The following is a 15,753-nucleotide window of genomic DNA, read 5'->3' on the forward strand; positions in this document are numbered from 1 at the left end:
ATAGGGGGATCGTGGGATACTGAGAGAGGTGCTGGGATGTGACACAGGTATAGAAAGCTAACCAGGTAATAAGTATAGAAATCCAACCAGATCGTGCATGTGCAAGACCGGAGGGTTAGGACTTCGATGGGAAGATAGGACTCAATGGGAAACCAAGGTGGCAAGGGGGCCCCTTCTGGTGACTCAGACAGGCCGTGACCTGTTCGGGCTGCCGCGGGAGCGGACTGCTGGGCGGGATGGACCTATGGTCTGACCCAGCGGAGGCACTGCTTATGTTCTTATGTTCTCTGTACTTCTCTACAAGTACATGTATAAACCACATGATATAAACATTTAAACGTAAAACAAGGTGGAACAACATTAGCCACCTTTCGACCTCCCCAGGCCTTTGAGTCCTTTGGCTTTGCGTCTACAGTTTTTCCATCAATGTCCAAGGCACTTAGCAGCTTCAAGTGGTGCACCTGATGTCAAAGAACCATTTCAGGTACTGTATCGTATGCATAACTGGTGTGTGACATGCCTAGGTTATGATCATTGAGACATTTCGTAGCAAGGTTTGCTCTGGGAGAGCAAAGGCAAGAGTCTGAGCTTTAAAGATCCCAGTCCTTTTTTGACTGACTTTCTGGGTCTGCCGTTGACACCTGCTTAGCAGGCCCTGTGCTCCTGGGGGGGTCGCTAACCCCACTACTACCGGAGCAATTAGAGAACTTTAATAGTTCAAATAGGCATCAAACAGCAAGTTTACAAAATCAGGTGTAAAGACCTGAACAGAAAGGTCAGATGAGCTTTGTGTGCTCATTGTGCTTCCTTGAGGGACCAGCATCCTCTGTGCAATGCAGTTTCACTGTGGATGCAGATTCAGCTTTTGCTGCTTCTGGAAACAACCTAGACCCTCCAGAATGGCCCATCTGTAGTCCTAGGACCCTCAAGAGATCTATGAAGACTGAGCCAAGGCCCCCGTTCTTCCACAGCACATGAGCATGGATGCTCCACAGCTGGCCATCCAGTGCAAATCCGGCATGCATCCAGTGTATCAAAGCCTGAGTGATTTTGGCATGAAAAACAGCCTTTGGGAGAACAAAGAAACTAAAAAAATTCAGGGAAGGTCCCCAATCTGGCCCTAGGAGCCCTCAAAACTGCAATTCTCTAACTTCCACCCTTCCTGAATGTCCCCATAGGCTGCAAAAGCCAATACTCACATGTGCCTGCTATGTTAGAAACTGCTTTTTCTACTTAAGCTGCCAGTGCACCTATGAAGAAGAGAAGGCTTTCTACTTCAGGCAAGCAAGGATTCTAGATGTCTGCTTCTTTGGGCTGCACAAAGTAGGTGAAAAAATGTAATTAAGTGTTCAAAAAAATATACTTAGGGCAATTGAGTGTAGAACACTAAAAATGGCATATGATGCATGTAAATATCCAAAAGGAGGAGAAAAGACCTCAAAAGAACCCCCGGAGTCCAATCAATGGAAAGACACCAGTTTGGGGATTGAAGTACTATCACTGGTCAAAACCTCCTTTTTAGATAATTAATTATTTTTACCTTTCTAGCTCTCTGGACCAATTCAGGGCTCACACAGCCTGCAATCAAGATATAGACAGAGTCTGGGGCGACCCACGCTCCCAGAGGTATGGTCCCCAAGCCTTCTTAACAGGTAAAACAAGCTGGCTAGACAGATAATCCTAAAGACGCCTGCTAGCAACAGACTTCTTCACTGAGAGTCTATGTCTTTTCATAATTAGAGTTGCCCTAGGAATACTGGGAACCTTTGCAGCAGATCAGAAGATAACTTCTCAACTCGTTAGCAGAAGTGAAAACCGGGCTGTGGAGTCGGAGACAATTTTGGGTACTGGAGTCAGAGTCGGTGGTACTAGAAACTGAGGAGTCAGAGTCGAGGGATTTATCTACAACTCCACAGCCCTGCCAGAACTGTGGAGTTGGAGTCGACGAGTTGGAGACAATTTTCGGTACCTGGAGTCGGAGTCGTGGGTACCAGAAACTGAGGAGTCTGAGTCAAAGGATGTATCTACCAAATTCATAGCCCTGGTGAAAACTAAGGGACTACAGCATAGCCCTCAGGGAGGAGAGGTGAAGCTGTGCAAGAAGATGACTAGCAGCTTCTGCAAGGAAACTCACAGTTTCAGGGGACTGCCTATTAGTTCAGGTTATCTGCTCCTGTTGTACTAGAATGTCATTAACAAGTGCAGTGGCATTAAAGCAAGTCCATCAGATTTCTTCATGACATCTCCTCCAATTCCAAGTGTCAGGTATACCGTGTTTCCCCGAAAATAAGACACTGTCATATTAATTTTGGGCCCAAAAAAGGCACTAGGCCTTCTTTTCGGGGTAGGTCTTCTTTTTTTCATTACAATAATCATCTCTCCCTTCCTCTCCTCCACCCCAATTCTTCCTATTTCCTTTTTCTCCTCCACATGTACAGCATCTTTCCTCCCCTTTCACCCATCCCCTTGTGCAGTGTCTTTCTATCCCTCCCTCCCATCCCCCTGTGCAGAACCTTTGCAGCTTGTATCCCTCCCTCTCATCCCTTGTGCAGCAGAACCCTTGTAGCTTCTATCCCTTCCCCTACTTGTGCAGTAGAACCCTTGCAGCTTGTATCCCACTCTCCCATCCCCCTGTGTAGCAGAACCATTGCAGTTTGTATCCCTCCCTCCCATCTCTTGTACAGCAGAACCATTGCAGCTTCTATCCCTTCCTCCCATCCCTTGTGTAGCAGAACCCTTGCAGCTTCTATCCCTCCCTCCCTCCCCTTGTGCAGCAGAACTCTTGCAGCTTCTATCCCTCCCTCCCTCCCCTTGTGCAGCAGAACCCTTGCAGCTTCTATCCCTCCCTCCCCCGCTGACTCTACCATCTCTCCTGCTGACCGTGAGACCGAAATACTGTACCTTGTAACAAATGGCAGCGTCACAGCAATGTAGACAGTCTGCTTCACGGTCTTCTCCTGCCCAGGCGTGTATGCCATGTTGCTGATTATATCATCAGTGATGCAGCAGAGGAATGTCCAGGCAGGATAAGGCCGCGAAGCAGCCTGTCTACATTGTTGCGACGCTGCCATAAGGTACAGTATTTTGATATTTTGATCTCGTGGTCGGCGGGGGGGGGGGGGGGGGGGGAGGGGGTTGCGTGCACTGCTGCCAGCGACTAGAGCTTATTTTCAGGGGTAGGGCTTATATTAAGACCTACCCCGAAAATCATGTTAGGGCTTATTTTCAGGGTAGGTCTTACTTTCGGGAAAACACGGTACTAGGAAGTACTATAAAAACTCTACAAAAAAGGCCACTCAGAATCTCTACCAAGCCTGCCATACAACAACAGCACTGCCCAAACTCTCACAGCACCAACCCTACATATGAAAAAGCATCAACTTCGATTCGAACAACAACTCGATAAATTCAAGATAAGCCTGAAAACTTTTTTATTTCGTGATGCTTTCACCTGCCCTTAGAGCTTCTCCTCTTTCTTACTCAACCAACCGCTTCTATGAAGCGACCCCACCCTACATGTTTTATCCTATCCCCCTCACTATCTCCAACCCCTTTTTTTTTTCTCTCCCCATTTTTTCCTTTTTTCTTCTAATTATATAACTTTCCCCTCCCTTCCCTCTTACCCTCACTTTCAAGTCCATCTAGTTAATGTCCTTAAAGTACACCTTTATTATTTTCTCTAAATATTTATTATCTTAACTTCTATTTTAAATATTTTATTGTAAACCGGCCAGATACTTGTTGATGGTCGGTATATTAAAAGTCAATAAACTTGAAACTTGAATTTCATTGGGCCCTAGAATAGGGTTACCATTTGGCTCCAGAAAAAAGGAGGACAGATTGAGACATCCAGGTTTTACTTCCATTATTTTTGATGGAAGTAAATCCCAGATGTCTCAATCTGTCCTCCTTAGTTCCATTGCTTTCAATGGAAGTAAAATCCAATGTCTCAATCAATGCTCCTTTTTCTGGAGCCATATGGTAACCTTAGTCTAGAACACTAACACATTTCACTGGAAAAACAGAACAGGTGATACTGCTATAGATCCCTGCACAGAAACTATGTACTTTTTTTTTTTCCAATTCTTTATTCATTTTCATATCTCATAACAAGTATACAATAATCATTCAATATTCATACAATTCACTTGTATACTTCATATAATATTAAATCTTATATTATCCCCCCTCCCCCTTCCCTTCCACACATATCAACATTTTATTTGAATCTCACACATTATACCCTCCCAATCCCATATCATATTATTCTTCTATAAAAAAAAAAAGTGTCTAATCATTCGAATATTCAATCAATGGCCCCCAAATTTTTTTAAACTTGTTATAATTTCCTTTTTGCATAGCAAGAATTCGTTCCATTTTATAAATATAACATATAGAATTCCACCAAAAAGTATAGTTAAGTCTTGTATAATCTTTCCAATTTCTAGTTATATTTTGAATGGCAACCCCTGTCATAATCATTAGTAATTTATTATTATTTGCTGAAATTTGACTCTTTGCTCTCATCATTGTTCCAAACAACAGTTGTATTCATATGGACTAGCAACTGGATTTTCTAGAAAATAATTAATTTGAGACCAAATTGACTTCCAGAAGGCGTTAATACAAGGACAATAAAACATTAGATGATCCAAAGTCCCTGCTTCTAGATTACAGTGCCAACATTTATTAGATCTAGAGCTATCAAACTTTTGTAAACGTACTGGGGTCAAAAGAGCTCTATGCAACAAAAAGAACCAAGTCTGTCTCATAGATGCCGACAATGTACATCTAATTCTCCAAGACCAAATTCGTGGCCATTGAGAAGCAGAAATTTGATGCTTAATCTCATGCTCCAAATGTCTCTTAGACCCGTTTTTTTGTTTGTAAAACCATATATCAATTTATACCACTTAGCGGCTATGTACTAATAGAATGCCATACCTTAGTAATGCATGCAAAACAAAGACAAACCATTACCAAACACTAACATAAGAAGACAAAAATCAAACTGGGCGTCCCCAAGAAGTCAAACTAGATATGTATCACAACACTGAAAATCTAAAAATAGAAATGCATTTCTTATTATGCTGAACAAAATAAATCAGTGATGCATATTTCCCAAAACTAGCATGTTCCAGTTAATACACTCAAAACAAGATATATTTTCTATCTGTATTGTCTGGGTATTTTATTTTCCAGTCACATTGGTCCAAGTCTCTCTCTTTTTGTCTTCTCCTAATTCTCTTCCCACTGTTCAATTGCTAAGTTTCTTCTGTCCTCCTATCTTCATCTGTTCCCTCCAGCCCTCCCTTGATATATTTATCTTTGTCTTTTAGTTCTTTCTGCAACTTCTTTCTCTTCTGCCACTCTACTCAAAGTTCACCTTTCTGTCCTCAATCTTCCTACTTTTTTTTATTCTAATCTTTTTTATTTTGAAAAAATTTTTTTCTCACAGTACAAGAAATCTGACAACTAGCACAACAATTCTCAACGCACAAGACCAAACAGACAAGAAAGTCTACCGTGTGGTTTCTTCACAGAGACTTTAAGAGTTCAACAACAGCAAACCAAGAATTCACACCCCCTCCCACCCTTCCAAGCAATCCAGTGTCAAAAATTCAAAAGAGCACTTTGAGCTCTAGGGGTCAAATTGTCCCATACTGGAGCCCAAATAGCCCTAAATTTTACGCCACCGACCGGGACACAGTTTTTAACATCCAAGTATTCAAATTTCAACAAAATAAACATTTCGTTTCTCCACATAGTAAACATTAGGAATCTCTGCCTGTCTCCAAAGTAAGAGAATACATTTCCTAGCCAATGAGAAGCTTTTTGTAGCAACAAATTATTCCCCCTGAGCAATCCCAAAAAGGAGACCTGATAAAAAAAGCAGAACATCCGTCCACAGAGGAATCCGTTTCGGCAGGAAATCTCCTACTTTTTATTTTTCTACCTACTTTATATTTCCTTCTCTCTCCTCCCTGCCCAGTCCCCTCTCTTTCCAAGCTGGCAATGGAATGACCTGCTTGACCACCCTCATCTCTCTTGCCCCAACTTATCTATCCTTCAGGAAATCTCTCAAATCATACCTCTTTGATAAATTCCTCTAACTCCCGCCCTCCCAACCAAACTACTAATTCTCAACCTCGCCTCCCTCCTTACCCTTCCTCCCCCTCTTCCCCCGGTTATTTTTCCCCTTTCTGAACCCCCCTTGCTACAGTTTATTGGATCATCTTTGTGATTGCTACTGGTTTATACCATACACTTGATAACTAATTCTCTGTACCTTCATTGCATACATACAGTTCTCATCTCCATGTAAACTACTCTGAAACTGTTTTCTGATATTCTGTAACTTCGCTGTATATGTACAGTCTCTTCCCCTGTAAACCGCTCTGAACTGTCTTGTGGTACTGCGGTATACAAAAATAAAGTTATTATTATTATTATTATCTCTTCTAACTCTCCCATTTTCCAAGGCTTATTTCTTCCCCAACTTTTTGTTCCTTTCTTTTCCCCATTCCCATTATCACAATTCTATTCAAAGCCCTTGTGATGCTTTTTACTTTTCAGTGCAGATTTCAACCTGTCTGATACCTGTTGCTCCATGAAGCTGGGCATGACCAGCTTACTGTGCAGACTATACTGCCCTCCAGGGACTCCTTCCCCACACAAGTGCACACTAAATGGCACTGGCTCTTGCATGGGACTCAAGACTCACCTGGATGAGGGCTGGTATGACTGTCAGCATGGTCCTGCTGATAACGTGGAAACTGTACATGTCATCTAGGCGCATGATGTTCGCCCCCATGAAAGTAAAGATGGGCATGATGTTGTGGAGGACCTTGTCCTTCGAAAGAAAACAAGAACACAGGGCAATAAAGTCTCCAGCTACTGGATTATATATCCCATATACCTGTTCATTCTAGCACTACAATAATTTTTGCTACAAATGAATCAGTTCCTTGCGACACAGGCAAACTATTCATAATTGAAAACAGGATGTTGGGCTAGATGGACCTTTAGTCTGACCCAATATGGCAATGCTTATGTTCTTATGCCCACAGCAATCTCAGTTTTGGAAGGTTGAAGGATCACTCTTGTTATTGCCAGTCAGGAATTTCATTCCACCTGTTCAGACTGCACAAGAAGGCTCCTAACCTAAATTATTATGGCTGAACTCACTGAAAACAGGTAAGAAAAAGATCTGCTACTGTATGTCATCTAAGAACAATAACAACTCCAAAAGCATAATTTAGTGGTAAATTTTTAGCAGAGTACATGCATAAATGGTTCATGCACCTTCTTCCTAGTGAGGGTTAAGATGTGTTTTTAAAACAAAAGTATGTTGATGTTTTGTTTGTAATGTATTGCTGCAATGCTTCACCAAGAAAACGCGTTTATACTAAAACAAAGGTATGAACATACTTCCATTATGGAAAATTACCCATGGAATTAATGTACTTGCTCTTTGAAACACACATTTTCTGGGTTAATTTATATGCAAACATGGAGAAATTAGGTTTTTACCTGCTAATTTTCTTTCTGCTGCCAGTAGACCGGTATAGTCCTTACGAATGGGTTATAAACCTCACTGCTACCAGCAGGTAGAGACTGAGAATAAACTTGTATATTAGGATAGACTTCCCCCTAACAATCCAGTCTGCCGAATAGCCAAGCAGAACCTAGGAAAGACCACAACTGAAAACAGTAAAACATACTCCGAACAGGAGCGTAAAAATCAACAAAAACTAGTAAACAACTGTTGGAACATGTGTAGAACTAAACCTGGCATAGAAAATATCCCCCCCAACTTACCAGCTAAGCCAGCTGAGCCATAGCCGCTGTTCTTAATTCTCCCCAGCCTTAGAAAAATACTAGAACCCACAAAAAAACCAAAATCTGCAAGCGAGCAAAACAAAAACCCACAATCACCGCACAAAGACAGACAGGATGGGGGACTATACCAGTCTACAGGCTAACAGAACGAAAATTAGCAGGTAAGAACCTAATTTCTCCTTCTTTAGCGCCTGGTAGACTGGTTTAGTCCATACAAATGGGACATACTAAAGCAGTACCCCCGAAGGGATGACACCAGAACATGCTCACCAAATACCGTGTCCCGACACACCTGAACATCCACACAATAATGTCTGACAAAGGAATGCAGAGAAGACCAAACTGCAGCCCTGCAAATATCCACTGGAGGCACTAGAGAAGACTCAGCCCAAGAAGCTGCCTGACCCCGAGTGGAATAAGCCTTGAGAAATTCTGAAACAGACTTTTTCTTCAGAAGCAATAATCTCCTTGATCCAGCGCGCAATAGTAGCCTTAGAAGAGCCATTCCCCTTACAAGGACCCGCTAGAAGGATAAAAAGATGATCTGTCTTCCTGATCTCCTGGGTCCTCTGCACATAAGAGCGAAGGACCCGACTGACTTCCAACTTGCGCAACTGTCTCTGCTCGGAAGAGTCCTCCTGGAGCACCACTGTCTGATGGACATAAAAAGGAGAAACTACCTGTGGCAGAAAAGAATGAACAGGCAGCAAGACAATCCGCTTTCTAAAAAACTTCAGGAAGGGAGCCCCTACAAGAGAAAGCCTGCAGTTCAGAAACACATCTAGCAGAAGTAATGGCCACCAAGAAAACCGTTTTAAGAGTAAGGTCCTTCAAAGAGCAGTTACAAACAGTTCAAAACTGGGCGCACCAGAACCAGATTCAGATCCCAAAGATGGAATAGAGGGTCGCATGGGAGGCTTGAGCAATTTGGCCACCCGCAAGAAGTGAATCACATCAGGAATGCCAGTCAAACGCTGACCTTTCAACAACACACGAAAGGCTGACAAGACCGCAAATTGAACCTGCAGAGAAGACCAAGCCAGTCCATCATCTAGGCCATCCTGCAAGAACTCTAAGATGTTAGGCAGGGAAGCGCAAAAAGAAACCACTCCACACACAGCACACCACTCCTCAAATATACCTCAAACCCTCATATAAGCCCGAGAGGTGGAAAGCCTCCAAGACCCCAAAATCACTTTATCTGAATACCCCTTCTTACCTAGGCGATCCCTTTCAAGAGCCAAGCCGTAAGATGGATAGAACATTGAAATGGGACCCTGAGTCAGAAGTTCAACTGAGAGAGGCAAAGGAAGGGGATCAGCAACCAGTTGCCTCACCAGATCCACATACCACAGTCGCCTGCGCCAATCTGGAGCCACCAGAACCACAAGGCCTGGATGTCGAACTATGTGGAGAAGAACTCTGCCCACTAATGGCCATGGAGGGAACACATCAACAGCCCCTCCTTTGGCCATGGTTGAACCAGAACATCCAGGCCCTCCGCTGACCGTTTCTGCTACCGATTGAAGAAGCGGGTTGTTTTGGCATTGACATTTGAGGCCATCAGGTCCATGAGGGGCTGACCCCAAGACTGTACTATCAACTGAAAGGCCACGGGGGCTTAGACACCACTCTCCGGGATCTAGCACATAACGACTGAGGAAGTCCGCTTGAACATTCTCCACTCCGGCTATGTGGTAGGGCCGAGATGTCCTGAAGATGAGACTCTGCCCAGAGCATGAGCAGAGCCACCTCCTATGTCACCAAAGTTGCTCCTGGGGCCCCCCTGAATTGACATAGGACACCCGCCATGGCATTGTCCGAAAGAACCCTGACTGACTTGCGCAACAGAAAGGACTGGAAGACTAACAACGCCAGACGGATGGCTCTGGTCTCTAAGACATTTATTGACCAGGAAGCCTCCTCTGTGGACCAGGTACCCTAATCCAAGTGACCTAGACACTGAGCTCCCCCAACCGAGAAGACTGGCATATCGTGAGCAACACTGTCCACTGCGGCTGGTCCAGACTCGTCCCTTGTATAAGATGGAGGAGGTCTGGAGCCACCAACGAAGACTGCAATGAGCCAAGCCCCGAAACGGAATAGGATGATCCAGGCTGTGCCTCTGAGGCAACCACCTCCGAAGAGCATACTGAAGAGGACGCAATGTGGGCCCGAGCCCACCTCACCTCTTTGAGGGAAGCCGCCATAGACCCAAAGACTTGGGAGGAAATCCTGCGCCCGAGGACACCAGGACGCCATAAGCAGGCAAATCTGAGATTACAATTTGTTTACCCGGGCCTCCGGAAGGAAGACCTTCTCCAAGGACATGTCAAACAGAACTTCTAGATACTCCAGGTGCTGAGATGGAGACAACCAGCTCTTGGAAAGGCTAAAACCCATCCCAGTGACTGCAGAAACTCCACCACCCAAGCCGTGACCCGGGTGCTCTCCTGGAATGACTTTGCTGGAATCAACCAGTTGTCCAGATAGGGTGAACCAGAATGCCCTCTTTTTGCAACACTGCCACAACGACCATCATCACCTTGGTGAACGTCCGCAGAGCCGTGGCCAGACCAAAGGGAAGCGCACAGAACTGATAGAGTTGCTCCAAGGTCGGAAAGTGCAGGAAGCGATGATGGAAGGCCCAAACAGGAATGTGCAAGTAGGCCTCCGGCAGATCGAGAGATGTCAGAAACTCCCCCGGCTGAACTGCCAGAATCACAGACCGCAGAATTTCCATGCGGAAGGATGGCACATGAAGAACCCTGTTGACCCCCTTCAAATCTAGGATGGGCCAAAAAGTCCCTTCTTTCTTTGGCACTACAAAGTAAATCGAGTGCCAACCTGTGCCCCACTCCTGAGGGGGAACTGGAACCACCGCGTGGAGATCCAACAATCTTTGAAGGGTCTGGGGAAAGGCCAGCTGCTTCCACACTTCCTGAGAGGGAGAAGTGAGAAAATGATCTGGCAAGGAATGGGCGAACTCCAGGGCATATCCGTCCTGAATCACCTCCAGAACCCAGTGAATCGGACATGATCTCTGCCCACTTCAGATAAAAATCTTGCAGCTGGGCGCCCATTATTACTAAGACGGGCACCAGTAAGGAGTCATTGGGCAGGACAGGCGGCAGGGGACCCAGCGGAAGTACTACCTGCACCCCGGTGGGCCCCACAAAAGGACTGCATGCGCTGGAAGAACCTGCCTCTAGAGAGCCCAGGAGACTGAAAAGAGGTGGCTCCTCGACCAGGGTGGAAGGCTGCAGAAAATCACGCCCATGAGCAGCACCACCTTGAGCCAGAGGCCTAAGCCTATCATCAGGCAAACAAGGTACTTTAGAATCTGAACCCAGTTGTACCCAAGGTACTTTAAAGTCTGAACCCAGTTGTCCAAATCCTCACCAAACAAGAAAGACACCTTAAAGGGAAACTTTGTCAACTTAAGCTTTGGACGCTGTATCTGCCGAACAAGCACAAAGCCATAAGGTACAGCGAACTGCCACTCTAAAAGCCAACGACTTGGCAGAAAAGCTCACAAGAGATCATACATGAAACTTGAAAGATAAGAAGCACCGAATTCAATTTTGGCAACTTTGTGCTTTATCAATTCCCAATCCTCAGATTTACTGTCAAGCACATACTCGGACCCTGCGAAAACATGTTTGAGCCACCAGTCCGCCACATATCGCCACCTGGACTGCCAGAGCTGTCACATCAAAACTCTGTTTAAGGAGGGACTCCAATTTAAGTTCCTCAGGGTCCTTCAAGGCTGCACCACCCTCAACAGGCACGGTATGCCTCTTTAGAGATGGCCTAGACCAGGGGTAGGGAACTCTGGTCCTCGAGAGCCATATTCCAGTCAGGTTTTTAGGATTTCCCCAATGAATATGCATGAAATCTATTTGCATGCACTGCTTTCAATGCATATTCATTGGGAAATCCTGAAAACCCGACTGGAATAACGGCTCTCGAGGACCGGAGTTCCCTATCCCTGGCCTAGACCAACGTGTCCACCATCGGTGACTTCATGAGTGTCCCTATCTCCTTCAGGAATCCATGGAGCGCGCAAAACGAAAAGGCGCTTCTGGCACCTACCACTGTGCGAGCATAATATCCCAAATATCCTGATGGGGAAAGAGCGGGAAGCAGAGCGAATCCACCTTAAGCAAGGGGTCCACCGTACATGGGAGCTCTGACACGATGTCATGAACTCGTCCCGCTGAAAAATACGCACCAGACGCATCTTCGTCAGCAGGAGGGTGCTCAAATCTCCTGCTACTGGAATCTGTCCTCCCAAGGGGATCCTGGAAATCTCCCCAAAGGTCCAGGACCTCATTAATAACATCTTGCTCCTCTGGACAAAAATCCTCATCCCAAGAGACCCTCGGACACTTGGACGAGAGAGGAGTAGAGGGGGGCAAAACCACTGCTTTATAGGGCTGAATCGGGGAAGATGTCAAGGGCAACCCCCCCTCCCGAATGGACACAGAACCTCCAGCCGCCAGCATATAAGCTTTACAGAGTGCCAACATAAACTCTGAACACACTCCACAGTTCTCAAAGCTGGAAACCTGACCAACCAGGGGGGCCAGGCTGCCAGCTGAGGCACCTCTACAAAAATTGAGGAAGGTGGGGGGAGGGACCCCAGTACGAGACCTCGCTAGGTTAACACATCCTGAGGTTGGACGGATCCCCAATCAGGACCCGTCCAAGCTCCGTCCGGCACAAAAGGGGAACCCCAGAGTTCAAAACAAATTCCAACAGTACTAAGAGGGGAGCCGAATTAGTCTTTCCACTTGCTGCTGGAGACTGAGCTAGACTGGATTATTAGGGGGGTGTCTATCCTAATATACAAGTTTGTTCTCAGTCTCCACCTGCTGGTAGCAGTGAGGTATATAACCATTTGTAAGGAATTTACCGGTCTACCAGGCGTCACAGAAAAATAGTTTCTGAAGTATGCCTATAAATGTAAATCTCTCCCTAACCTCTACTCAGTGTGCATAAAATTATGTATGTACAAGCTGTAACCCTGTAAACCTATGTGCATATCAGACATGCAATTTATAAATGTACATTTGCATGCAACGTACTGTATGACATACAGAAATTACCCACGTTTAGGCTGTGATAAAGTAAAATTTTGTAAACTGATTTTAAAAAGGTTACAGAAAAGTAAGTACCTATAATATGGGTTCTTTGAAGACATAGGATGAGTCAGTCATATTGTGGCAATGTCATCTGAAGGTGTCATCGCTAGAAAAGCTATCTTAAGATTCTTATGAGCATATGCCAGCCACTCCCACCGCACTATCCACCCATTTCTCCATTATGTTCTAGTGCTGTAAGCTGACTTATCCTAGATGGAAATGTAGGCAATGTTTGTGTGGCTGACTTTTCCTGCTGCTCCCAGAGAACCCTCATTATAGGTATGTAAGCTTATTAATTTTGCTTTACCATGGAGAAGGTAAGTCATACAGTAGTGACTCAAGTGGAGAGCTGTAAAGGGACATTCTATGGAGGTATGTCTTTTCACCCTTTGCAGCCCATGCTGAGTTCTTCGGTAAGATGAACTTATGTAGGGAAGTGAAGGTCTACTCAAGTTTAGGTGGCAGCCATAATGGAGACTGAAGTTTGGAATGCCAACAGGGCAGCAAAACTTTATTGAAGGAACAAGGAGAACCAGTTGGGCTTGTGGAGCAGGTCAGTTCACAGCAAGACATGAAGGAACATGAAATGGTGATAACCAAGTAACTGAAGAACAAACGAAGGTGGCATAATTGGAAAAAGAGAAGGCTCTATATGCCTGGGACAAAGACTCAGATCTGGATCTGTGCATCAAGAGCAGTGTGATATGCTGTAGAGGATCTAGAATGGAAGTACAATTTCAAGTTCAGTTCAGCCAAAGGGCTGATAGGCAAGAGTCTGTTGGCCGAGGCAATAGTGTCTCATAAAAAGTGTGAATAGAAGATCATTTTGCTGCCTTGCAGATGTCCTTCATCAGGATGGAGTGAAGGTCTGCCAGGACAGTTACTATAACCCTGAGGTGATGGATACAGCCCTTACCAGTCTTCCTCCTCTTTTTCCAGTTCAAAAACCTTGCCTTGAAGAACTTGAACTATTACTTTCATTGGAATTAAGACAATTCGTGGACAGTTCCTATTGGTGCCAAAGCTCCTTGAGGTCTCTAAATTACAAGAATGTAGATACCCTGCTAAAATTATTCGTCAGGCATACAAGCGAGCATGATTTGCCCAAAGAACTTTATTGTTGACAAATAAGCCTTCTAAACCTTTGGATAAGGTTGTGTGTGTATTCAGCTCCAAAAATTGCTATCATCATTCAAAAACATTGGGAAGTTTTGACATTCCATACAGTGTTTAAGAACATCCCTACATAGCTTCTAATCATGGACACAATTTACAGGGCCAATTGGTACATTCAGTTTTTTTTTATCATTAACCAGTGCAGAATGGACAATATAAGGGTTATCAACCCTGTGGCCAATATCAATTTTGTTAGCCCACAAACTTGTTTAAAGATGGACTAACCCTTTGATATCAAAAATTGATGATCTAATAGATGCTGGCACTGTCATCTCGAAGCTGGGACATTAGATCACTTGTTATTCTATTGTCCATTGATCCTTGCTTTTAGGAAATCAATTTGGGGTCAAAATAAATGATTTGTTAGAAAATCTGGTTGCATTAACTTATGACAAGAAAGGAAAAAGCTGCAAACGCAAGGAGCCCTTACAAATAAGATGGGTGAATTAGAAGCCATAGCACAAAAAGATAACGTTGACATCATAGGCATCACGGAAACATGGTGGACTGAGGAAAACGTCTGGGACAGTGTGCTACCGGGATACAAACTATACCGCAGAGTCAGAGTGGCTCAAAAAGGTGGGGGTGTTGTCCTATACGTCAAAGAGGAAATTGAATCTGCTGGAGAGAACACGCCAAAACTGACGGATAAGTTAGAGTCTCTATGGGTCAAAATTCCAAGAACAAATGGCCTGGAAACGAAGATCAGCATCTACTACCGACCCTCAGGGCAGTCCAAAGAAATTGATGGAGAAATGACAGACGAGATTAAACGCAACCTGCAAGGGAGGCAACACAGTTATCATGGGTGACTTCAACTATCCGGGAATAGACTGGAACCTAGGCATCTCCGACTGCATTAGAGAGACCCAAGTTCTTGGATTCTGTAGGCGATTGCTTCCTGGAACAACTTGTCAAGGAAAATACTAGAGGAAATGCAATTCTGGACTTAATTCTAAATGGCCTGCGAGGACCAGCACAAGATGTAGAAGTAGAAGGGACACTGGGAAGCAGTGATCACAATATGATCCGCTTTGATTGGACGCAGGGGAGAAACATCGGTCCAAAACGACAGCCATGGCAATGAACTTCCGAAAAGGGAATTACGAAGGGATGAGACTCATGGTAGGGAAGAAGATTAAGAAGAGGATAAGCACTGTAAAAATGCTAGAGTAAGCTTGGTCCCTTTTTAAGGACACAGTCACCGAGGCGCAATATATATATATACCGCATATCAACAAGGGATCCAAGAGAAAAAGAACAAAGAACCGGCGTGGCTCACTGTAGAGGTGAAGGAAGCGATCAGAGACAAGAAAACTTCATTTAAGGAATGGAAAAGGTCAAAAACGGATGAAAACTGGAACAAGCACAAACAACATCAACGCAGGTGCCATAAGGCGGTAAAAGGGGCCAAAAGAGATTACGAGGAAAAAATAGCTAAGGAGGCGAAGAACTTCAAGCCATTCTTTCGATATATTAAGGGGAAACGACGCGCAAAGGAAGTGGTGTGACCATTGGATGACCATGGAATAAAAGGAGCACTAAAGGAGGACAAAGCAATCGCTGACAAACTGAACACATTTTTTGC

General features: G+C 44.6%; 1 protein-coding gene across 1 annotated transcript in view; it reads right to left on the reverse strand.

Annotated features, from left to right (window-relative positions):
* Positions 1–15,753, reverse strand: part of HEATR1 (HEAT repeat containing 1) — a 693,629-nt gene that overhangs the window by 246,366 nt on the left and 431,510 nt on the right. The window contains exon 29 of the mRNA XM_033935556.1: positions 6,725–6,853. Coding sequence (XP_033791447.1) covers positions 6,725–6,853 — 129 coding nt within the window. The remainder of the gene's footprint in view (positions 1–6,724; positions 6,854–15,753) is intronic.

Source organism: Geotrypetes seraphini, chromosome 3 (genome assembly GCF_902459505.1).
Source record: "Geotrypetes seraphini chromosome 3, aGeoSer1.1, whole genome shotgun sequence".
Lineage (NCBI taxonomy): Eukaryota > Metazoa > Chordata > Amphibia > Gymnophiona > Dermophiidae > Geotrypetes > Geotrypetes seraphini.